Here is a 27,183-nt window from a genome sequence, read left to right on the forward strand (position 1 = left end):
CTTCCTGGATTGAGGGGAAAAGTGGGCAGAGGTAATATGACCTCCTGTAGGAAGTGTGTTCATTATGATATTCCTTGGTGTTTACGAAACTAACGGTATATTGTGTTCTCAAGGCTTGATGAGTGACTAATGTGAATTACAATGCTCAATGATATATTATTAATGTGAACAAGAGTTTATGTTACAGTTATTATACAAGTTATTTTCTATGTTCTTTTTCTTACATATCACTTGAAATATTGTTTTTATGTCTTTATTGTGATGTGTGTCTGTGTGTGTGTTTGTATAAAATGAAACATTAATGTTTACATTAAGTCCCTACTTTTAGCAGTCATGGACAGATGGAGAATCCATGGTAAAAATATTTATCAGCACCTAACAAGGGTTAATTTAACTGGGATTTCTAGAGTCTGGTTTTTTTTGAATAGATATTTACAAGTTCAGGGAAGAGTTAATGGAAAATTAATGTGCAGAGGACATGAAGAAAACTGGATGTGGTAGTTCTGATCTATTCTTTAATCTCTCTTCCCTGAGGGAGGATAAGGAAGGGTCCTCCAGAATGGCACCCACACAATCAATCCTGAGAAAAACCTATGGTCCGTAATCTAAATCGAATGAACAGATTGGTCATCTAACAAATGTTCAATATACATTCTCCCAAGGATGCAGAACACTGAGGTATCTTCTTGATCTTAAAATTGGTTCTGTGAAAATAATTCTGGTGATAATGATGGAAATTGAATTGATTTTGTGTCCTGTGTACGAGTGGATAAAGGATATCTATTAATGACACCTGAATACAGTTTTATGGTCCAATACACAGATCATATGGAGATCTATTTTGAAGCAGATGATTTTTCAGAGGCTGAGAGAACGTCTAAGAGATCAATTTATCACAAGGTTGATAATATTGCTGACTTTGAACAAAGGCATCAGGATATCTAAAAGCCAGAAAGTGAAATCATAACTCATACCTAGGATATTTCAAGCATATATTAATGGAAAAGAATTAATGTGCTCTCCTGAACACATGTTTTCAAATAAACATGAAAGAAAGCTCATTGACTGAAGGAAACTAGAATGTTACTGCTTCACATGTACGAGAAGCTAACATGCCTGCCACATATTAAGACTTGGTGCTCAACAAATCCTTTTTGCCTTCCTTCTGTCGTAACATCTCCTTATATTTGTCACCTGTGGCAAGTCTAAGAGCAGTAAATTTTGAGAATGGGAATGTATTTGGTGACCGACTCTGAGTTAGACACAACATAAGATAACTGTATATGTGATTATCCATCTTTTCCTTGACCATGAGAAGTACCTTTTTTTTTGAGTTCGAACTTCTGACTTTATGCAATAAAATATGGATAGAATAGAATACAAGGAAAAGCAAATTCATTTTTAAAATCTTTAGAAATCAATCTAAAATTTAAGATTATTTTTCTACAGACAAATATCATGAATTGGGTGACCATCCAGTTATGAAAACCAGGACACTTTAAGAATGAAAGGGCATGCTATGATCAATTATGCCTGGATCTGGGTATTAATCAGGGCACTTCTGTGCAAAATGGAAGTTACAGTCATCACAGACATAAACAATTTCAATAAATGAACCTCTAATTTCTGGCTCTTGGTTGACATCTCTGTTTGATTTTGGGTCCTGACTTCCTGAAGTTCTTTGCAGTGTGGCAACTGACGGGTAAAGAAGAGTTGCCTGAGAAATGTTCTAAGGTAGGAAAAAAGTTTGCAAACATTGCATTCTTCTTCCTTTGCAAGCACCAGAATAAAGCGGCAATATCCCAGACTCTCTGGTATCTGAATTCCATGAGGATAGATGTCAGCCAATGAGAAGAAAAGAAAAAAAAATACATATATACAAATCATATGGTGATTATGGAATTTTCTCCTCTGTCCTTGTATGCATTCTTGCCTATAGTATATCTGGAATAATGGCCAATATATGGGTCTAAGACATCCCTTTTAGGTGCGGCCTTGCCTTAATCAAAATCTAAAAAGCCTCCTGTTTCTCTAAACATGGGCACTCTCCTGGATGACTACATCTGCAGCTAGCTCATTCACCGACTAAAATGTGGAATATGAGGAAGAATCTTTCATGGATTATAAAAGAACAACAGTTCTCAAATCTACTGAATGATCATGGAAGTCTCCCCCTACCTGGATGGTCCACGAGCTTATCCTGAAGGCAGTCTGAGATATGTTTGTGTCTGAGTGAAGTCATCATGCAGTGCAAGGAGAAGTAACAAAAGAGCATGAAAGCTCTTTCTTCTCCAAGGGACTGTATGTCAGGAAGTTGCAACTACAGTTGGAAAACACTAGAATGCCAGGATCACACTAGTTGCACTGCTAGTATGTATAAGTAATGACACTGTTGGAGCACAAAATTTTTTCATTCATGTATCAGCTCATGCTCCATCCATCTAGTCAAAAAATGTATTGAATACCCAACTTTTTGTTGTTGTTGTTGTTGGAAAGGGGGCCAGATGGCATTCTTCCTTTTTTTTTTTATTTAATTTTTTTTTTTCAGCATAACAGTTGAATACCCAATTTTTATATCAACATGGACGGGACTGGAAGAGATTATGCGGAGTGAAATAAGTCAAGCAGAGAAAGTCAATTATCATACAGCTTCACTTATTTGTGGTGCATAAGGAATAACACGGAAGACACTGGAAGATGGGGAGGAGAAGGGAGTTGGGGGAAATTGGAGGGGGAGACGAACCATGAGAGACTGTGGACTCTGAGAAACAAACTGAGGGTTTTGGAAGGGAGTGGATAGGGGGTTGAGTGAGCCTGGTGGTGGCTATTAAGGAGTGCACGTATTACATGGAGCACTGGGTGTGGTGCATAAACAGTGAACTTTGGAACACTGAAAAGAAATAAAATAAAATGGGAAAAAAATGTATCGAATAGACCCACTGTTCTAGGTATTAGGGATATAAAACAACTATTGCAAAGGCTCATAAATTAGCAAAGGGGGGAAATGTTGAGTAAGAATAACTATGTTGTATGGCCAAAAGTTTTAAAAATATTATAAGTAGGTGCCATAACGGAAAAACAGGACAATTTACTATTTATGCCTAGTAAAATGATGAAAGACTTCTTAGGGGTGACATCTGAGTTGAAAATTAAAAGATGAGTAGATCAGAGAGAAAAGAGTGAGGTGGTAAGCTTGGAAGATAGGCAGACATGAAATAATAAAATTACCTCTATGTTCTACCAGAGTCTAGAATTTATCTTGCAGAAGATGGAGGTCCATTGCAGATATTTTATGCAGAAAAGTAACTCAATTAAATATGTGTTTTAGAAAAAGTATTGTGGCAGAGTGTGAAGAATAAATTGTAAGAGACTGTGGTAATAAGTAGCATGAGAATAATATTAATTATGAATCCATAAGGCAGACATTTTTAGTTCCATTTTATAGGTGAGTAAACTGTGGCTCAGAAAGATTTACAAGTAAGCTCATTTTAAGCAGCTGAATAGGTCTGACTCTGATGATTTTACCATTAGTGGGTGAATTAATAAATAAAAGAAGGACTGGGGCATGAGTTGGATAAAAATTAGAACATCTCTCAAAGTTGGTTCTGGTGTGTGACTTAAGTGTGACTTGAAGTGGTAGCTTCATTTTCAATAGGACACACAGAACACAACAGAGTTTGGAAGCAAAAGGAAATAGTTCAGTTAGCAACCATGTTGAGCACTGGGACAAGTAAATGTGACAGTTCAGAAAAGGCAGAGCAGAAGGGGGCATATAAGGCTAGGAAAACTCTTTGAAGATCAGGGATACTTAGGTCCTCTTCCTATTCCACATAATTCTTCCCCACCCCACCCCGCACCAAGAAGCAATGTATGCTTGGCAACAGCACCAAGAATGAATGGGGTTTGCAGGGTTCTGGAGGTGAGCATGCTGATCTTCCGTGCCCAGTGTGGATAGTAGATACTTGATGTCTTGAAAAGTAGGAAAGCCAGAGAACTGCTGTGTCAGATCAAAGCGAAAAAGCAAAGTCTCATCAATTTATCTCTCTCTCTCTCTCTCCTTCTCCCTACCACTGTGCATTATTCTGCAAAGTAGCCCTAACTGTTTCCTGGATGCACCTTGCGATCCTCACTCTACGAGCAACTATTTGGCTTCTGGATTTTCTAATTCTAGGATTTCTCTAAGTAAAGGTTCAGGTAATCTTTCCCTTTGCAATCATTTGTGTTGAATCAAGTTCTACCCATAGAGCAAAAGTCCAGTGTTGTGTTTAAGTGGTCTTTTCTGTTATTACCAATAGTGATTGCCCATATGAAACCCTACAATGAAGAGATATATATATATATATATAATATATATGAAGATATATAAATATATATGTATATGTATGTGTGTATATATATATGTGTATATATTTATATACACATATATATGAGATGGTACCACTTAATTTCAGATTTCATATTTTTAATGTTGGGATGGAGTATTTATATATTCCTCCTAACTACACTGCATGATTCCTGAGAACAGACCCAGGGGACTACTTCTTTCTCATGCCTCACTACAACCAGCACAATGCTAGGTACATTGTTACCAGCAAGCTGTCAAAAGGAGTCCAATTCTTTTCATACTTCATGTTTGAAATTTTAAAACCTTATCAACTTTTTTCATACTTCATGTTTGAAATTTCAAAACCTTATCAGCATTAGTTTTGATTTTTCTCCTTTCTTTACTCAGAATTACAAGCAGTCAGGGAAAAGCAAGAAAAATAAATTTTCTGCTAACAAGAAATGACAGGAAGGGTAGAGATCAAGAAAAGTGCATAGGAGTTCAGAGTCATCTACAAAGGTGACCACCATTTTCTGAATTAAAGAGAACTTGTTTTCCAGTTTATCTTTAACTTAATAGATGAATATTCAAGATATTTTTGCCTTATTTGAAACATATTTTCACATCATTTTCATCTTCCCCAAGATCAGTAACATACACAGTGTCCATAGCCCTGAGCATTATTGATTTTAGGTCCCAACTACACTTTTGATCAGATGGTAAAGTCTTTCTTTCCAGATTACTCTGTGACTGTTTCCTCAAAGATGTGTGTCATAATTCAGTTCAACAAATGCTTACCAGGCAACTACAATATGACAGATTCTCAATTAGAGACTGAGACGTGGGGATGACAGTGTGAATCACACAAGTCTTCTGCCATCAAGGAATTTACAACCTGGTCCAGAGGTTGGGAATATAAATAGTGAAATATAAGAAATGAAGAACAGAGCAAAGAATTAGTTGGGTGTTATGGACATACAGAAGAACAAAAGACTGAAAGGCAATAAAGGCTTCTTGGAAAAAAGCACAATGGGATAGGGAGTCTTAGAAGATGAGGACCTGAATCAGCAGAGAAAGGGAGAAAGTATTGCTACAACTAAGAGGATGGTACCAGTTAAAGCATGGAGTTGGGAAAATGCACCTTTCTCAGAGTGATTTATACAGTTTTGCTAATAGACTGTGATGTATTTAGAGGGATGAGCTAGTCTTAAGGCTAGAAAAGGGCAGTTGGGGTCTCGATGTCAAAGAACTGTCTTTACTCCATAAGCATTGGTGAGCCATCTGTTTTGGAAAGAAAACTGAAGAGGCAGAGTCCAGGTCTAACAGTAGTGGGCAGAAAAATCAAGCCAGGAACCTGGTATTTGGCTAATGCCTACAGCAAAGGATAGTCAGCAACGGAGTGGTTCTTACAAAAAGAACTTATTAAGAAATCTTTGGGAGGGCTTGTCTATCTTCCGGGTCTGAGAAATTTACAATTATGCCATGAATCGCATCAATTCTTAAGAGTACTTAGTATGTGTTTTCTTGCAAAGTTACCTATTGAAACATAAAGGCTCCTGAGAGGTTGACTTAGGCAGCTACTTGACTGCTTGCTGGGAGAATGAGAAGCACCTCAACCCTTTATCAAAACCACACTACTCATTTTTCACCCCCCACTTTTATACCATAATCACAATTTCTAGAATTGCAAAATTTTGGACCTGAGAACAGCACAGGTGAGAATAGCTCTCTTTCAAGGGGGTGTAGCAGCTACTGAATAACAAAGTAGTTGAAACCCCACCCAATAATAGGGTAAAAAGAGGTTTTAATTTTCATTTAAATAGCTCCCATCAAAAGGTGCTAAAGGCTTCAATTTTTCAAACAACACCCTGGCTGGTGTAATCCAAACCCTGCAAAGTCTGGATTACATTAACTAAATTCCAAGCTTGACTAGACTGCCTTGAAAACCCTATTTCCTTGAAATTGGAAACAATTAACGTTCTGTTTATTCATGAGATTAAACCCGCTGAGGTGTAAAATGGCAGGTGTAGTGTTAAGTACTTCGCCTGAATACCCTACTGAGGACAGACAAAGAACTTTAAACTAGGTGAACGTATGGTGATGCCATTTAGGTTTAACTTTCTTGATAACGAAGCAGGAACCAATTAACTCACTGCATTTCCAGAAATTATACAGCAGTTAAGAGCAGAGACTCTCAAATTACTTAGCTGGGGTCTGTATCTTGGGCTAACCTCTTCTTACATGCTGTGAGTGTTTGGGCAAGTTTGAGCATCTCTGAGTCTCATTTTCTATATCTGGAAGGATTTTAGGAGGATATGATAGCACATGAACAGTGCATAGAAGAATGATGCATCCTGGGAATGCGAAAAATGTGAAGTACTATGTTATGTGAAGATGCTATGCCTGGATATTTAAACCTAACACCAGTCCTCAGGTTTGATCATCTGAAATCTTGAAAGAAAACGAAAGATACTTTGGGCAGGAGTCCTCATTTGACAGGTGAGGATGCTGAGAGAGGTCAATCACATGCCTAAGCCTAAAGTCACACAGGAGGTCACAGTGGCAAGACGGCCCTAGAATTTGAGGTCTCCAAACCCATTCCACTCCTCTTGCAGTGCCCACTGCGTGCTGATGGCTGGAATTATCAGCTGTTACCATGATTCAGAAGTGAGTAATTCTCCCTCCTGGTGGGAAGGCAGTTCTCAGCAGGTCACCTGCTTCTAGATCTATAAACTGATCTGTGAATTTCCATCTCCTTGGTAGCTCTGCTGTTTTAGATCTCTGCTCTGCTGGCTATGGAGAGGGCAAGACACTTGAGAGTGTGTGACGTCAGCATTTTGTTTCTGATTCATCTCAGCGATGACACAGGTCATTTCATAAAGGTTCCTGCCTTCTTTCAGGTCCTGTGACAGGACCCTAACACCTACTCTGCATGCCCTCTGTGGGCAGACATGGAAACACACATGACCTTGTAGACATTTGTGCTCATATTTAGAATGACCTCTTTTTACACATCGACACCTCAAAATGGAGAAGAACATTTGGGGATTAAACAGAATACAAGGATGTAAAAACAATCCTTTAAGTTAGAAGTTTGGTCAGATGATTATCACTTCTGAGAACTGGTTATATTTTATAGTCATAGCTATCCCCTTTGCAATTCCAAACAGAGGCTTTTATAAATGCTTCTGTGAGAAACTCTAAAAGGTTTAAGCTCATTACAGAAGACCGAAGAGCCACATTTTTCATGTAGAGAACAGCAGTCTACAGGGGACAGACTACACTCTGGTCAGAGAGAAACATGCTGGCGTCCACCTCTGCCCACAACTACATTTGTGCGACCTTGGGCAAAGCACTGCCTTCTGCCTCCTCATCTGAAACACTGGGGAGATAATCAGCGAGAGCGAGAGAGCAGCTTCCTTTTTGAAGGTGGATGCTGTGAACTGCGTTGTGCTCTCCCACCACCTCCCAGAATCATATGCTGAATTCCTAACACCCAGTGTGAGGCCCTGTGGAAGTAATTAAGGCCAAATGAGGTCACAAGGGTAGGGCCCTGATCTGAGAGGAAGAGATATGAGGGAGCCGGCTCTCCCTCTGCCATATGAGGACACAGCAAGAAGACACCTGACTGCAAGCCAGGAAGAACGTTCTCACCAGAAACCAACGTGGCTGCATCTTGATCTGGGACTTACACCCTCTAGAACTGTGAGAAGCAGATTTCTGTTGTTTAATCCCCTCAGGCAGTGGCATTTTGTACAAGCAGCCTGAGCTGGCTGAGGCAGTGGAATTAGCACCATCTCTGTGTTTCCCGAGATAACTGACTGTCACGATCACCTACTTAGTAGTGCTGTGACTTCCCAAGAACAAGATGACCCCAGAGTGAAAGCTGTTTTATTCTCTGGAGTATTCACAGAAATGGGGAAAGGAAAGTTGATATTGGGAAGATATCCATACACAACCTTCAGATGCAGCAGCCTTATAAATACATGTTAAACAGGAGTGTGTGGTCAGTTATGCGTCCATGTACGAACATGGGATGAACATACTCTGGTTAAAAACCACAGGGTTCGAATGGCCTTGCTACTTACTAGCTGTGTGTCTACAGACAAGGGACTGGAATGTTCTGAGCTTCATTTTCTTCATCGCCAAGATGAGAACAATAATTGTAACTTACAGTATAGCAGTGAGGCTCAAATGAGAAGTCTATAAACAGAGACACTGGTAGGGCTTCACAGGAGCTCATTTTGCCATTACACATGTACACACACACACACACACACAAATTGACAGGGTTCTTATCAAAATATGAAAAATAAAAAAGGGGGAAAAAAAAAAAGCACAGCATTTCTATGTCCCGTGAACTCGCTTCACATAGGCCATATAATTTCCCTATCCTACCTGATCTTCCTAAAAATTAAATTCTGTGGTTAATCTCTAAAATCTCATGATTACCTTCAAACTTATTGGCCACTTGTGCCTGGAAGAGACTAGAGAAAAAAATTAGGATGTTTAACAAGAGATAAAGGGCTGTAAAAAACAGGGAATTATAGAGGAGGCTGAGATTAGAGAGATAAGAAAATGCTAGATATAATCAATTTATAACTACACAAAGGGAAAAAGAGTTCAATGAAAATTGTCTATCATTTTCAGACTACTACTGCTATTACTCGGGAGAAAATATTTTCCTCATATCACGGCTGATTCAAATGCAACTGACTTTTTGTTTTCCCATTTATGTTCCTTAGGACATATCTCAGATTCCAAGAAAAGTAATTGTGACAAAAGTCTACAAAGATACTTTGCTAAAATAATCAAAACTTTTCCTCCTCTCTCACAGGTAAATTAAATTCGACCTCCTGTTTTTCTATTTAGGTTTCATCTTTGCAAGGTTCACTCTGAATTTACTATCAAAAGAAATTCAGTGCCTTTTGCAGATGTTAACAGTGGGATCACTTCACCATGGGGAGCAGCAAATAGGTCTAACTGTGGGTACAGTAAAACATATTCAAATGATTGGCTCTGTGCTCAGAGTGGGAACATTCAGAATGGCATTTTCCTCTTATTTCATTAACCTTAGAAGGATCTTCAGTCTGGGTTAATTTTCTTCTAAACTGTCATCAACATAGAAGACTGATTTTGTTTACAAAGAGATTTTGATGGCCAGCAAATCTGACATGTTTTCTTTGTAAGAATTTAAAGATCTTATTTATAATCACTATATTATCTGTTGTCAGTTCCTCTCTATTTTATAAGTGATTTGATTTTGATGTAAAATTTAGAACCTATCAGTTTGAACAACTGTATCCCAGCTGTGATTGAATAAGGCACCAAGTAGTATAATAAGTGAAAGAATCTTTTAAGCAGTATTAGATGAAGAAAAAGGACAATTGCCCAAATAATACTAATAGCCTCAAGACACTGGCAGTAATTCTTGGGAATTCCTTTTTTCCCTGATAACAGATCTGATTTCACTATTAATAAGAAAATCTGAGGAAAATCCATGGAGAGTGTGTGAACAGAGGGACTGGGGAGTAATTTACTCTTTTTTTTCTTTTATAAAAGGATCAATTTGTAAAATATACATTTGGTAGCTTAAAATAATATTTAAAAAAAACAGCTAACTGAAAAATAGCAACAAAATCCATTTGTTCAGAAACCCGGGCATGTCATTGCCTGAGCGGCTTGTAATATAACATTTCATCTGGTTCACTGACTTAAAACATTTTTTGGTATGTTTTCTCTCTCTTTCTCTATGTATTTCTCTACATATAATTTCAAAAATTAGGAATTATCTGCCTGTGGAAGTTTTAAATTCATTTAAGTTAAGAAGGCTATGCAAAGCTGTTGTAATCATTTTATGAATGAAATAATAAAACCACTTCTGCTAGTTAATTATTCCAGCTTTGGATCTGGCCAGCACTAATATTTAATTTACCAAAGCAAATACAGGCAAACTGATCAGTATTCATCATTAATAGTTGACAAATATTACCATTTAGTAGATATTGATCTTACAAAAATATTTTAAGTAGAAATAAGCAGGAAGTAGGTTGAGGTGATTAATGGAAATGTGAACTCTGGATAGATTATTTCTATAATTTCTATAATAAAAAAGTTCATTTTTATTACTTCCATGTGTGAAGTCCCAGCCATGTTCTCTGAAGCAAGGGTATGACATAAGGACCCAGGGGTAAACCTGAACACAGAATAATTAAATAAAATGCTACTCATATAGACAATCTTCTGTTAGTGAGCCTTAATATCCAGCTGCTTAATATTTAAAAGTTAAAAAGTATTCATGTTGAAAAGAATGGTTCCCTCCATCTTACAAGATGGTGCCTTCTAAGACATGATACCTGCAAGCAGGTTCTGCTGACAGACTGTCCAAAGCAGGAGACACACGACACAAACTGTAGACGCTGGGCCAACAAATATGGACAAAATCTGGACATCACCAACTACCACGAGTTGCAAATACTTCCCAACTTGCCCTTTTTTAAAGAATATAACAGGCTGAAAAATACCACTCATAAGCTATTCTTTTTCTCCTCTAGAATGCTACCATTTACCTTTAATGTAAAAATAATTTATCCATCTGCAAATCATGATAATAGCAAATTCTCATCTACCTGTGAATTGATGGATAACTCTTATTTGTCTCCATTTTCCTTTGTGTAAAGCCATGCATATTTCTCTACATGAATCAGCTTTTAGCAAAAGAATGGAAGGAGAATAAAATGCTCTGAGTCAAACCAGCATCTGATTCACTGAGTGAAAGCTTTCTGACTTCAAAATGAACAATAGCAATGCCCTAAAAAAGTTGTCCTAACTTTGTTTTTATTTATTAAAAGAAGCTCACTGTAGAGAAAAAGCACACTTGATTTATGGTTTTTCTCTGTGGAGCTACAGAACTTTAATCCATAGCTCATGAAAGGGTGTAAGAGCAGCCTGAAAATTATGCTGAGCTTAATTATACTTAATGTGAATTATTCAGAAGTGCAGACAGAGACTAAAAATTTATTTCATACAAAGAAGCTTGACATTTTAATTGGTCCTTCAGAATAGAGACAAAACAATTTCCTCTCAAGAAAATTTACATCTTCCCCAACAGACCTGCAGGTTCAGCCAAACAGAACTTCATTAACAAGATTAATTATCACACCAGTGTATGCTTCCTCAGGTGTATGGCCCAGGTGAAAAAAGGAATACAAAATAATGACTGACACATTTCTAACAGATAGAATTGATTCAAGGAGAGAAAAGATGACAGATTGAGCCACCGTACCTTGGTCATTAGCCATTTTGTCAGGGTGTTCTACTGTGGGGGAGAAAGAAATATTATTAGACATTGACACTTCCGAGCAAGGAAGCTGACACTTCAAATCGACAGTTTTGTTAGCAAGTTTTCATATCAAGGCTAAAGCCCTGTTGAAATCAAATTGATAAAGAGCCAAGGGTGATGTGATTATTTCTATTAAATAGTAGTCGGAGGAGAAAAATTGAAAATGGTTTTGCTATACATGTTCTTAAAAATATGTTATTTGTCTCATTCTTCTACACATCAACTCCAAAAGATCATCATGTAAGTTTAATTAAAAACACAGTACATAAAAACTCATGCGATCACCAAGTAATTATCACCCATATATTTTAAATACGGTAAAGAGGCTATTTTCTTGTCTTCAGTTTTTCTTTTTTTTCAACCAGAGAGCTTAACCAATTCTCACATAGATAGGGTAAAATAATAGAATATTGTAAATGAGTTTTAATCTAAATGGTTTAATAAATTTTTAGACCTTGTGAAGAGAATTCTTACTTGTTCACAACTTCAGGTGCATTATGAATAATGTCCCTGAAGGTGACTTTTTTTAAATTTAAAAAGTATCTTAAAATTTTTTTTTAAGTAGCTTCTTTTCTATTAAACAAATATAACTATATAGGAGGTAAATCTACAATATCTTTGCTTTTACAGAAATTGTGATAGGACGTTTTGACCAATGTAGATCTTTGTCAGTCTCCATCACTTAGAATTATTTCCCCTATACATGAGTTTTCTTTGAGCTTCAAATCTTCTGGGTTTATTGAACTCAATTGCACTAAAACTTGACATGTAGGCTACTACACTTGCTGTTGTCTTCTTTATATGTCTCAGTTAAACTCACACAGAGAAGAATACGATAGTGTTCCCATGGGCAGCAACCTATAACCTAAGCACCCGGTTCTCTCATTCTGGGTGGCAGTCTCACAGCAAATCTATCATTATTGTTTGAAAGATAAAGCAAAGGTCTTAGAAGTGGTAGTCCTTCCTTTAATTGATGGGATACATATCATTGCCCAAAAGAATATGCAGAAATGGAAATACTAAAAAAATGATATTGTTAATAAATACCCCTTTCAGATGAACAGGGTTTATGAATGTCACCTCATAGAAGGACAAATACTAAACTTAGTTACAAATTCCTATCACTTACCATTTCTTTCGTTTTAAAATAATATGTAAACATATTCTATGAAAAAGGGTAGACCAAGAAAGGTTATCTTAATAAGTAGTAGACTTTGAACTCTCAAGGACTCTTTGGAAAACACTAAACATACAAGAGTGCTTATTATATTAAGATTCTAACAGTTTTAAATAAGTTTTATAAATGTTATTGTGGCTCCTCAAGATTTAACAAACCTTTTTTTTTTTTTTTAATTCACCAGGCCATCCAACCTAATTTTTCCCTAGTCTAATCATCACAACTTAATTTTTATCTTAATTTTCTCTCCTATCTCACTTTAAAGACTAATGACTTCTCAAGATCTGTTTTATTACAGTAATAGGGGATTACTGATGAAAGGTGTTTTTGATAGGCAACTGTATTATCTGTAGTTTATAGACAGGGATAGAGTTTTCACTGAAATCCTATCATAGTTTTTGAGAAAGGATATTATGTTGTAGGACGTGCCAAACCAGGTATCTGGTAAGAATGAGGAGGGCTTGTGGAGATCACATGTGACCATGCAATTCAGGAAGAGTGAAGTTTGGTAGCCAGAACAGGACACACTTGAGAAACTACCCTAATTAGGAACTCATATTTAGGTGAGATGTGTTTGGAATGACATCCAAAAAAAAAAAAAAAGAGAGAGAGAGAAGAAAATCAATCTTGTCTAATTTTCATTCTTCATTTCTCCCTTCATCTGTAATCATACACACATCATCTACAGTCTAAGAAAATTTTTATCAATTGACAAATAAATATACATTATGTGCAACAATGTCATCCTCATTCTTACCTTCTGGATTTGTTTTACTGTTAGTAATCTGGACTGGCTGTAACTTGAGAAATTTTGAGTGTCTCAAGAAAGTTATCAACTAAAGACTATTTCCAACAGGGATAAAACATATTCTAAAAGTTAGTGTTTATTACAGACAAATAATCGCTTAAAAGTGTCATAATTCGGGTCTTGGCTTTTTATTTGCTCCTGCTATTTGTCAAGAAAATCACTTATTTTGTCAAAAATAATGTGAAGACTAAAACTTTTCTGTATTCTGGTATGGAACTCTCAGTTCTACATCCTTGGATGGGAAAGATGTACCTTTCAGAATGATGATTAAATATGTCCAGAGAACAGACTATACTCTGGTGCTTTCCATTGCTGAAGACTCTGCGTTTTTGTGTGTAAGAGGTGACTCCATCCCACTACAGAATTCTACTTTGGTCTGTTTCAGCAGAAGCATCCTTTCTTCCTATTATTTTACAGGCCAACATGGAGAAGCTCAGTTTACACAAGAGAACAATCCACGTGAAAGGCAGAGATTGACATGCCTCCTGTACGTCTCCCAAGGGCTTCATCGTGTCTGGGTATCTTAATAGGGAATCTTTGGGGAAGGGAGGTGTGTATTTGTAGAGTCCTGTGTGGTCAGAGAATCAAGTTCAAGATTCTTTTAATTAACAATCCAAAGAAACAATCAGATGTACCACATACATGCATGTACACAAGGGTATTGTAATTTAATCCCTTTTTAATTGTAACTGTCCTTCTCATTAACCAGTGAGTATGGACTGAGTTTCCTATATGTCTCTTGCTTATGACTAAAACCAAAGACAAACCTCTAGTCTCTAGAAGTAAAATGCTACTGTCTTTGCAAAAACTGCATATGAAAGAATGAAGCTTGTAGACACCTGCCTGGGGCATGATTTGCAATGAAACACTTGCCTGTTACCCAGTAGACTACTGAGAGCTTTCTCAGTTTCAGGATAACATGTGAGCCTTTCTTGCTGTCAAACAAAGTTACATTCTGATGAACAGAGGCCTTATGTCTTAAAGCAGCTCTGCAAACTGCATGATGTGATGCGTTTAGTGTAGATCTGGTTCACTGTGGCTTCAAATCTCTTAAGAGTAATTTATTTGCCTTAGAATAGTTGCCATTGTAACGTGTAGGATGCATGCGTGTACAATGTCATTTGTTTATAAAGATGGGTAAGATCAATAACTCTAAATAATTTAGAATTCAATCAAGACATCTGAAGCTTGGTTTGCCATATGAGCAAGATTTGTTTTAAAATCTAATTGTCTATTATTTGAGCATGATATACTGAGGATAAACAATACTAAACATTCAAGTCAGGATATTAGAAATAATGCTTGTGAATTATTACAACATAACAAATTCCTGAATTTGTTCTCAGTTCTGAACATCATTTCATAGATGAGTTTAGGGTACTTAAGGTAAATAGTACCAAATGAGATATGGAGTTCATTAAATAATCTCCAGGATGGTTATCAGTGTGGGCCTGTGAATCCTGTGATAACTCATCACTCTGCTGCTTAATACATTTGGATGCCTTAAGTCATCCTAAACCCTCCCTGAGATCTCTAGTTGGCACACAATGTGAGCATGAAATTAATTCGGCACTCGTCTATAGATAAAGATGAAGCATTTGTGAAACGGTATCTAGTTACATTTCATGCTCCCACAAAATGAATAACCAGTTTCCTTTCGATTGCTCATTTAGAGTGAAACCTGATTTAGACATGAAGTCCTAAAAACCCAGAGAAGATTAGCTCATTTCCTCCTGCCTCCCTCCCAACTTCTACTCTGTCGCTAAGAACTGTCACGAAGGCTTAGGCTGAATGCTTGTTTGTGTGTTTTTGGCAAACTTTCAGATTAGCTGTTACCAAGTCCAGCTTTGAATGGTTAGCTCCCTTCCCAGAATCCAAAAGTCCACTATTTATTAAGGTACTGTTCCTAGGAGAATTGAATGGCTATACGATTATTCTAAGACTCTTCTCTTAATATGTCAAGTACCCGGGTGAAAATGTCAACCATTCTCATGTTTCTAACTTTTCAGTTTGCTATGATCTATTATCAACTTCTCCGCCAGATCTAACAATAGACAGAATGTGGTCACAGATTTAAGAGCCAAGTATCTTTCTTTAGAACAACACACAACATGCCTAAGTATACAACTTTAAATATCAGCTATGAAACATTCAATTTTTTTTCAGTTGCTAAATAATAGAGGCTCTTGAAACTATTTGTCTTCCAGAAAAATAATACTGTTCTAAAATAGTAGGGACTAACATAAAGATTATTTTGATGTAGTCACTGTTCTAGGGCCTTAGCATTTTTTTCTGTATGAACATCTAACTATGCTTGAATTGAGCAGCTATTTTTCCTCTTGCAAGCCTGGGGTGTTTTCTTCTCGTAATCATACTGTAAGACTCTTTTTTTCCCCCTTGTTGTTATCTTAGGTCCTTAAAATAAACACATTCATTTTGTTTGAGATTTTCTGTCTTGCCATATCAAATTTTCTTTTTATATTTAAGGACAATAGTTCCTCAAAGAAAACATTGAAAGTTGGCAGTAGTATGGCATTCGCCTAATTCAATGCTTTTTAATTTTTATTTCCTTACATAAAAAGACTAAAACGTCTCAATATATTTTGAATAGAACCAATACACATGAAATCAATACAAAATTCCAAAAGGATTGTAAATTGGGGAAAAAAAAAGTTAAGTTAAATATATCTGCCTTGTGTTGAAGGCAGAAAATGGGATAACACAATAGATCTTTCTCTGACATGTTGGCTTTCAGCATGAAACAGTAAATTTTTAAATTTATTTTGAATGTCCATTGTCATGTTGCCAATAGAGAAAGCAAAGATAGTTCCTAATGCAGACATCATTAAGTATTTTACAACAATCCCATGGGAAAAGAAAGCCACTGCTATAGTAGGAAATGATTCAAACCTTTCAGAGTCCGGAAGAGGATAGGATCAGAGAGAGGCCCCACTCCTTTTGCATTTCGTGCTTGAATCCGAAAGTAGTACATTGTGTCAAGGTTGAGATCCATGATTTGGTGAGTAAGCCGATCACCACTGATTGTTTCCATCACCCAGTCGTCAATTGGTATGTTCTTGTCCAAGGTGTAAAACAAGATGTAAGCTGCACAGATAGATGAATGCGACTGTATTTAGCTGATCACATGTTTGCTTCTGCTTCTAAACACTCATGTTTTCCTAAATATAATTTGCAGTGATTATTATACATTCACAATCTATAAACTACAGTATTCAGTGAATCAAGTAATAATATTTTTGATATTGCAAAGATTAGACAAATCATTGTCTAATGTACAGAATCTGAAAATGGAACAGACCATTCAAAATAACAGTATCTACCATCTTTAAAAAATACGGGTTTTTCTGATACCTATAAATCTTGTGCATGGATTCCTGACCGACAGAAACACTGAGATAAAAAAACATGTGTTGTTTTAAGCTGCTGAATTTGTGGTTATCCTGTTACACAGTGATAGATACCATAATAGGCTAATGGTGACCTTGGCAATCTGCACCCCAGGTGATTTCTGTGTTCAAGCAAGGTTGGGAATCACTGCATTAGTCAATATGTGGAATCTGTAATATTTTTCGTATTTGTTGAGATGCTGCTGCTGCAACTAGGAATGTCTTATGATGCAGAGCGCTCAGTAAAAGATAAAAAAACCAAGGTAAAGAATTCTGTAAAACTTAAAGGTTGAAGGACTCTCTGGTTAATATTAAAATTAGAATACTTAACTCAAAAGAGATTGTGAAATATCACTGGACAAAGGAGTTGTTTATGACTCATTTATAACTCAGCCCCCATGATCAATAGCAATAAAATCTAATATTTTTTGAGTCAGAGCAGTCTTTCTTCTTGTCCCCAAAGAAACACATGTACTGAATAGAAGACCCTGGTATGGTAATATATATTTTTTTAACTTTTATTATGTGCATGTCTTATCTCTTCAAAAGGATAAAAACAATCCTTTAGTTCAAGAGCCATATTACCTTTTATTCTTCAGAGAAACCAATAAAACTGTCTTCACATAATAGGTATTGAAACTCACTTATTGAATGAAATCCTTTAGCCAGTAAGCACTGATGCTTTACATTTGTGACATTTAGTGCAAATGTAGAGTTTTCATGGGCTGTTGTAGGTTCCCAATGACACTGAAAGTTTGGAGAATTGTTCTCATCCCAGGTCAGCTACATATATTCTTGATTTTGTTGATTTGTCAAGTGGGAAGGAAATATTTAGCCCTCTTTGTGTTTTGGCTGTTTTTTTTTCCCCCTTTGTAAAAAGTATTCAGTTACGCATTTAAAAATGATAGTTCTGGCATCAAGTAAGTATGATCGAAGGTACAAGCATCAGGTTCTGACAATTCCAAACTGTATTTGAAGTGATTTCCTGGTATTTATGGGAAAGCTGATCTTGTGTGTGTGTATGTGCATGTGTAAACTTGAGAACTTAGATGCAGAATAAAAATATATTACTACAACATTCAAAACCTTAAAAATTGGTCTTAGGGAAAGCATACAATTTCATCTGGGTATAGAGTTTGGTGTGTTTGGAGAATATTAAATCTGTTATTGAAGTCTTAACTGCAGAGATTTCCATAACCACAGAGGTTGGGACAAATTCATTGGTTTCTCAGAACATTTCTGTACCTATATGTCCATTTCCTCACATTCAATTTTTTTTCCTTCATCTTTTTCTTCTACTTTTTCCTACTTCATGTTTGTCCTTACCATAACTCGTCAAATAATGAGAACTACCTCCTGTCATAGGCAATAAGGGCTGGTATTTTTAACTCCAGTGGACACTCTAGCATCAGAATTACATTTGTTTAAATATACATAAAATGTAACATCATACATATGTCATTTTTGACTACTTCTACAAAGAAGTTATTGTAATTGTAAAAAGAAAGTGTCAAAAAGTGTTCAATTCCAGCTCTTTCCTCTGTGTTTTTGTTTTTTTTTTTCCCCCCCATACTCCTTTCCACAGATCAGATTCTCTTCCATGGTTCAGCTGCTAAGTACCAGGAAGACCAAGATGATGCCTAACAGCAAGGAGTTCAGCCCAGTGAGAACTCCTCATCTTTCAAAAATTGATTCTGATAATCATGCCTATAGATAAATACATAATGAAGGACCTATTTCTTCCTTCCTAATAAAAAATTATTAAAAAATAACAGGCTAGGGGTGCCTGGGTAGTTCAGTGGGTTAAAACCTCTGCCTTCGGCTCAGGTCATGATCCCAGGGTCCTGGGATCCAGCCCGGCATCGGCTCTTTGCTCGGCGGGGGGCCTGCCTCCCCCACCCCCCGCCTGCCTCTCTGCCTACTCATGATCTCTGTCAAATAAATAAATAAAATCTTAAAAAAAAATAACAGCTATGGATTCAAGAAGACCTGATCTCAAGTCATAGGTCTATCATTTCCTGGCTTTGTGACCTTGAGCACCTTGCTTAATCTAAGCCACCTTTTCTCATCTGAAAACAAGTTGCTCTCAGATAATGTAGTTTAGAAATTAATATATGGGTATTCTATTATATTATCTTCTATATAGTGACTACTTAGTAGTTCTTTTTTTCTTTTTCTCCTTCCTCCCTGCCTTCTTTCTTAATTAATAATTATATAATAATTTAAATAATTATATATAAAATACACACATATGATATATACATATATAATTAATAATTATAATAAATAATAATTAATAAATTAATAATAAAGAAAATATTATATTTGGAACAGCTGGAAAATAGATTTAATAGCAACTCAATGATTATTCTACTCAACAAATATTTATTAACTACCTATTAAGTGTCAATGGTGTTCCTGAAGAGATTGAACAAAATCTGAAACCTGTTTCTATAGAATTTTCAGCCCTGTATTATTAGCATTTACATTTTTCTTTCCTGATTATATGGGAAGGGGACAAAGAAAGAAGTCAAGATGGCTAAATTTCCAACTTTTGCAACTAGGTAAACATGAAAAATTTTTATATGATGGGAGTAAGACTATTTAGACACATATGATTGCAGTGAGTGCCCAGCTTGGTCCGCCATCTTGGATCATCATAACCTATTATGGAATATAATAGTGCATTATTTGGTTGGTTATGGTGGGGGACAGACAAAGAAAACTCCACAAACAAACAAGAAAACAAAAAGAAGGAAGAAAGAGGAAGAAGGGAGAGAAGGAGGGATTGGGGAATAGAAGGAGGTGTTAATAAGATAGGCAAGTGGAAATGTACAATATGTGGTAGGATATGTGTATTTAGAATTCCTTGGATGGAGATATAGATTTTAGAGACATAAGTGTGTGTTCACTGAAGCCCTGGCTATACTATCCACACTTTTTCAGAGAAAGTAACAAAGGAACTAAAAAGATCTCCTTAAGAAACAGGTGGAAGAAATGTCCACTAATAAGGCTGAGAAGCTGTAGCCTGAAATTGAGCAGAAGAGTGGGTAGGTGATCTTAAAAAAGTCAAGATGCAAGAGAATTTCAAGAAAGGGGAACTGGACTAGGTATCACGTGATACCCAAAAAGATAACATAATCTTATCCATTGGATAGTATTGATAAGGAAGCAATTTCTGAAGGCCTAACGCTTCTAACTGTGTTGGTCTCAGATCATAAATTATGTTGGACGCTGCATTTATTTAGATCAATGTTTCAAAACCTTAGCTGTACATTAAAATCACTTGGGGAGCTTTTAAAATATAGCATGCTCAATCCCTCCTCAGATAAATTAAATTGTAAATCAGTTAAGAGTCATTGATTTGGACTAGTTGAATACTAATAAGCTGGAGAAAAACATGGTGTAATAGGAAGGGTCTGAACATGAATTTAAATCCTAGCTCTGCTACTTCTTGGTTATTTGACTTTGGGGAAGGTATTTACCCTAGAAACCCCACATCTCTTCATTTCAACAGGAAATAACAGGAAAATAGGCTCACTTAACAATACCAAAGCACTTAGCAGGATGCCAAGCATATAATGAACGCTTAACTCCTTCTGAACCATTCTCTCCTGAAAATGTCAGTCCAAATTCCCAAACTGCCAAATTCCCAAGGACTTTGGGCATTGGCATTATCTAGATCTCCTTCTTTTCTTTGTTCAATTTTTTTGAAGTATATGTATTTACAAATTGATGATCCAGGTTCTATGCAGAGTACATTAAGAAAGCCTTACCCTAGAATGGATTTCAAGTGGGGATAATCATAGTTCATTAGTTTCAGTTCTCACTGGACATCAGAGACTTTTCTCAGCACTTCATTATCACATTCAACAAAAGCGGTTCTATTATTATCCTTATTTTATAAATGAGAAGGTGAACTTGGGAAAGTCAGCTTACCCAGGCATCTCTCTCAGGAGCTTGGGTTCTTAACCACCCTGCTTCATAGCTGTGTACACTCAGAGATGTGGTTAAATGAATAAATCTATCAGTAGGATGTGAGCACCCTCCTCCACATAGGCACACACATGCTCTGACACACTGGAAAAGCACCCCCCTTTTCCTTTGCATCTTTGTAACTTTAATGAGAAACTGAGTATAGTAAATCTGGACCCTCTGCTAAATGGTATTTTGAATATTTTATCATCTTGTTTTCTGGAAGTAATCTGACTAAAAGAATCAAAATATATATGGAAGAGAGGTTGTCTTAAGGGTTCTTGGTGTTTATTCCCAGTTGAGTTGAGTCAAAATATCTCAACTTGAGAATAACAATTTAGTTTTAATAAATTAACTAGACTCTTAAGGTAAAAAGTATTGCCTCCCATACTTTTACTTGACCATTGTGAGAAGGGATACTGAATAAACTTTCTAAATAAAATATGTGGAGGAGGTTTTTTGTTTTTTCTTTTTAATTTTATTTATTCATTTGACAGAGAGATCACAAGTAGCCAGAGAGGCAGACAGAGAGAGTGGGGGGAAGCAGGCTCCCTGCTGAGCAGAGAGCCCAATGTAGGGCTCCATCCCAGGACCCTGAGATCATGACCTGAGCTGAAGGCAGAGGCTTAACCCTCTGAGCCACCCAAGCACCCCTGGAGGAGGTTTCTTATATATCTGCTGTGATTTTGCCACACAGGATTTTATTGCTTAGACTCATTTGCATTTCTTAATATGGGACAGACTTCGATTTTTCCCTCAAAAAGCAAAACTAGCTTCTTCCAGAGTTGAAAACACATTCTATTGTTTACACTATTAGATGAGATTTATTTAAATATGAGAGGAGAATTTGGATGGTATATGGCTTATTTTATCCTTTATCAAAAATGCATTTTTTCCATCAGAACTCATTTTTATTTAGACAACCTCTGTTCTGTTTTTTTTCTTCTTAAACTTACCTATTGATTTACCATATGCTTATAAATTACTGTTTACAACATAATAAAAAAATCATCATGTAAACAAATCAAAATCTACAAAAGTACTGAAATAGAACCAATGAAAATAAATCATAACATCGAGGGGAAAAAGTAAAAGAAAATTGGAATCATCCAGCCTCAGTTTTAAAAAGCCTGTTAGAGTGACAACTAAGCATATACGGTTTTGGGGAGGTTTAATATCCCTCTTCAACTTTTTTTTTTTTTTTTAAGATTTTATTTATTTATTTGACAGAGAAATCACAAGTAGTTAGAGAAGCAGGCAGAGAGAGAGGAGGAAGCAAGCTACCCTCTGAGAAGAGAGCCCAATGCGGGGCTTGATCCCAGGACCCTGGGATCATGACCTGAGCTGAAGGCAGAGGCTTTAACTCACTGAGCCACCCAGGTGCCCCATCCCTCTTCTTTTTCCGTATTTGTTAGCTTAAATGAAATTTTTGTTTGGTATTGCACTCAGAACGATTTTCTAGAGAAAAACAAGTCTTCAGCTTAAATTTAAATCACATTTGGAATTTTCACATTATCTTTTCATTTTGGAAAATTCTGAAAGTAACGCATAAAGTAAGTGGGCCATCTGAACTGTAATTTCCATACTTATCTCTGTTATCAGAGAATGACTGAATTACTTTGTTAATTTATAATAGTGCTATCCACTTATTGTATGCAAGAAAAGAAGAAAAAGGAGTGACTCTTACATGTGCCTAACCCAATGGTTCAAGTTAATTAGACTATAATGTGCACATTTTTACTTATACAATATTTTTCATAATAATTATATGCTATGGAGACATCTATTAAAAGCCTAAAGTGATCATTTAAATGCAAAATTCCTGATAGAACTCCATTATATTTTTCATACTAAATTAACATTACAGGCTTCTAATGGACGCTTTAATTAGGCATTGATGTTATCAGCAATATTTGGCAAAATAAAATCTGTCACTGTGAAATATTCATTAAGTTCAATTTCTGTCAGTCAATATTAAGTATTTTATGAACCTTATGATTTAAGTAAGAAGCTAAAAGCTAAGTGAGAAACTAAAAACCCTTAGACAAACGTCCTTTGTCTGTGCCATTCAAAAATACACAGTCATTAGGTGTCTTTTGTATTTTATAATTGCCAAACAACCGGCTTCTTTTTAGTCACTTATGCTCAGAGACATTCCATTAGAAGGTTGTCCTAATGCTCCACAAGATGAAAAACAAAAGGTCTAAACTAACTGAAATATACATCATTCGGGAACCAACTCAAACAAAATGAGTATGCGTGTGTATTTGCAGGCACCATTTGAAGAAATTCCGTGGTTAGCGGGGAGGCAAAAGAGACAACCACAAAGGATCAGGAAGTCCACTGAGATGCTGGGACAGAAAACCAATACACAAAAGACGTGAGCCATGCACATGAGGTAAGCAATTTTAGTCTAAGCAGAGCAATGCTGGAAATAAAGCAGAGACGCTTACCAGTAATTTTCCCATTGGCTTCCAAGGGAGGCTGCCAACTCACGATGACAGTGCGAGGCTTCCCTTCTCGAGTAATGACTGTCAAATCCTTGGGAGCAGAGGTCGGGGCTGCGAGATGAAACAGAGACAAGGCCTTGTCATTGGATGTGAAAGAAAGCAGACATTTATGGGACTTCTAATCATGATGTTGACATTCAGAATCCTTCATGCAGTGCATCATGCTGATCTTCCATTCACGATTTATTTCAAGTATTTTAATTAAACAAGCAACCAAACAAATATATAGAAATGAACGTTTTTCCATGAAAGTTGAGTGACTTCCAAAGGTATAAATAGAGAGAGGAGACCAGAATATGTATGAATGCAGGGGAGAAAAGTATAATGGATATTTCCAAGCGAGGACCACACTAAACATGTACGAATCATTATAAAAACAAAGAAATGTACACATACTTAGTGAGATTGATGGCTACATGTCTCCCCTGTATGAATGCAGGGGAGAAAAGTATAATGGATATTTCCAAGCGAGGACCACACTAAACATGTACGAATCATTATAAAAACAAAGAAATGTACACATACTTAGTGAGATTGATGGCTACATGTCTCCAAGAGACAACTGTAGGATTTTAAAACAAAAATGTCACCTAATTCTTTATTTTCTTAAAAGCAAGAAGAAGAAGAAAAAAAAAAGGAATGAATATAAATGCAGGTTAAGACAACTTGCTTAGGTAAACATTCTAGGTATCTCTTAGCAAGAAGGCAAAGGAATATTTGAAACTAGAGAAGGTATGGAATCTGTGAGGGTCTTAGTATCAGCCTGGCATGGAAAAGAAGGCACGAGACCATGGTCGGGTGGGGGGGCCGTGCTTAGAGCTACTTTTCCCACATGTTGTTGAAAGGGACCAGAATTTATCACTCCAAGATATGCCTCTTTGGCATAAGGGTTATTTTAGGCTGATTATTTTATTTTATTTTTAAAGATTTTATTTATTTATTTGACAGAGATCACAAGTAGGCAGAGAGGCAGGCAGAGAGAGAGGGAAGCAGGCTCCCTGCTGAGCAGGGAACCCGATGTGGGGCTCGATCCCAGGACCCTGGGATCATGACCTGAGCCGAAAGCAGAGGCTTTAACCCACTGAGCCACCCAGGCGCCCCTAGGCTGATTATTTTTAAGAAACAGTATACATAGGGAAAGCTCTGAAAACTTAGTAGATGTTACTCTTTTACAAGAGAAATTTGTATTTATGAGTGTCTCCCTCTCTGTACCAGGAAGAGGAGGATGATAAAATCTCTAGAAACTCTTATTAGGGAGAAGGTTGGAACTTAAATCTGCATAATAACAGCACCCTTGTTTATTGTGATTTGCCTGAAAACCTTCCATAACTGGCTCCCCAAACCCCATTGTGTTCTTCTGTTTTAAGCTGGAGATTGTATTTAAGGTGATGGCTTGGGCCATTTTAGGGAGTTATTCTGTTCCTGGGTATCCTTTATGTATATAGGAGATACACATATTATTAAATTCCTTTTGTTTTTCTGCTATTAACCTATCTTTTATTATAGTGGGGTCTCAGCCAAGAACCTAAAAGAATAAAGAGAAATTATTTTTCCTCCTACATTGTGCTCAACAAAATTTTAAATATATTTTAAAGGCGGCGATAAACTGGCCAACCCAGTCCGGTATCTTTCAGCCTCCTTTAGATGTTTTTTTCTCATTGTCTATGCTTTGAAATGCAGTGAGTTTTCCTTCTAGGCAAAGTATAATACTCCAAGTCAATTACTGACAGTCTCTTTTCCTTACCCCTAGTTTGACATGGGAAATTTCGGAACATGTCTAAGATCTATAGTTGGGTTCTGGAGGAATTTCCAGACCTCTGCATGAGAATACTTGTGTATTACAAGATAGGTACAACGTGGTCAATTCTGAACTCTTCACTCTTTCCATTCTCTTTGGCCCTTACGTTGACCCTATCATGCAGAATCTGAGCACCTCTATTTCTGTTTCTCTTCCTGCATACAACTTCAAATGGATGAGACACCAAACATTTCCAGTGATCATAACATTTTATTTTTAATGCCCTGATTCTCAAAGCCACTAATATTCCACATTAATCAATCATAATCACCTAATCATAATATCCTGACAAGGTACTTAATATATTTAAATTAAGGAAAAAAAAAAAAAAAGAAAGGAAGCAGAAGGAGCATACATAGGTCCAGTGTAGTTGAATCCTGAGTAAAGAAACTGCATATGTATATATTTTTTAAATATTTTATTTATTTATTTGACAGACAAAGATCACAAGTAGGCAGAGAGAAAGGTGGGGGTTAGGGGGGCGGTTAGCAGGCTCTCTGCTGAGTAGGGAGCCTGATGCCAGGCTCCATTCCAGGACCCAGAGATCATGACCTGAGCCAAAGGCAGAGGCTTAACTCATGAAGCCACCCAGGCGCCCCATGTATATGGTTTTAATGAAACAAGAACAAAGACATTCTTGCAGGAAAAGAAGATGTGTTATAGCAAAATGCCAAAAAGGCAATACTACCTTGAGAAGGGTTATTCTCATAAAGGGTTCATTCAGGATGTTTCCTAAGCCAACAGGAAGGTAAAATATGGTCACGAATTGACTTAGAGTATTATACCAAGGATAATAAGGCATTGTCCTATTATGGAAGTAATTAAACGATAATCTGTCTTTCTAATTAGTCAGAATATTCTGTTTTCTTTTAATTGGGTTAAAATTCAAAATGACGCTTATTTAGAAAATAGTCAAATGGTGATGATTAGATTGCTTCACTGAATCTGTTATGGTATTCAAAAAAGATAAAATGACTTCAGCTTCACCTAGCAAAATAATACACTGAACAGGTGGTTATTTAAAAAAAAAAAAAAAAACAACAATCTAACAACTAATCTATTTTAGGTGGTGTGCACGTTTTTCTTTTTCCTCAAGCCCTGTGAATGTTGGTGAACAGAGATTCTGGTATTGGAATCAATAACTCAAATGTTTAGAATTATCCTATAAACTGCACACTATTTGGAGAGGGATGAGGCCTTAACGACCTCAGGGTTGCCTACTGAGTCAAGCAGAATGGCTCTGGGTTGTTCCTCTCCCATCTCACAGGTTCTGACTGGAGGAGACCTTTCAGAAATTCTGCACTGACTACCACTCTTCTTTGGAGTAAATGTAAATAAATGACACATAATAAGAGGGGCACCTAGTAGTGCAGTTGGTTAAGCATCCGCTTCTTGGTTTTGGCTCAGTTCACGATCTCGGGGTTGTGGGATCAAGCCCCTCGTTGGGTTCTATGTTCAGTGGGGAACTGCTTGAGTTTCTCTCTCTCTCTCTCTCTCCCGCTGCCCCTCCCCCCTGCCATCTCTCTCTTGCACTGTCCCCCTCTCTCAAATATATATGTATATACATATACATATATTTGGGGTGCCAGTGTGGCTCAGTTAACTGCCTTTGGCTCAGGTCATGATCTCAGGGTCCTGAGATCTCAGTGATGGAGCCCCAAGTAGGGCTGCTCAGCGGGGATTTTGCTTCTCCTTCTCTCTCTGCCCATCCCCCACTGCTCCGGCTCTTTCTTGCTTGCTGGCTCTCTCTCTCTTGTTCTCTCTTTCTCTCTCTCAAATAAATAAAGACTTGGGGAGCCTGGGTGGCTCAGTCGGTTAAGCGGCTGCCTTTGGCTCAGGTCA

General features: G+C 36.8%; 1 protein-coding gene across 2 annotated transcripts in view; it reads right to left on the reverse strand.

Annotated features, from left to right (window-relative positions):
• DCC (DCC netrin 1 receptor) overlaps positions 1-27,183 on the reverse strand; it is a 1,110,025-nt gene that overhangs the window by 85,120 nt on the left and 997,722 nt on the right. The window contains exons 19-21 of one of the 2 annotated variants that reach the window (XM_032882476.1): positions 23,487-23,594; positions 16,562-16,756; positions 11,610-11,639 (exon numbers count right to left, since the gene is read on the reverse strand). In XM_032882476.1, coding sequence (XP_032738367.1) covers positions 11,610-11,639; positions 16,562-16,756; positions 23,487-23,594 — 333 coding nt within the window. Of the gene's footprint in view, positions 1-11,609; positions 11,643-16,561; positions 16,757-23,486; positions 23,595-27,183 lie in introns of both variants that reach the window. The other variant, XM_032882475.1, reaches the window with a different exon arrangement.

The sequence above is a fragment of the Lontra canadensis genome, unplaced genomic scaffold, assembly GCF_010015895.1.
Source record: "Lontra canadensis isolate GAN:19392208 unplaced genomic scaffold, GSC_riverotter_1.0 scaffold82, whole genome shotgun sequence".
Taxonomy (NCBI): domain Eukaryota; kingdom Metazoa; phylum Chordata; class Mammalia; order Carnivora; family Mustelidae; genus Lontra; species Lontra canadensis.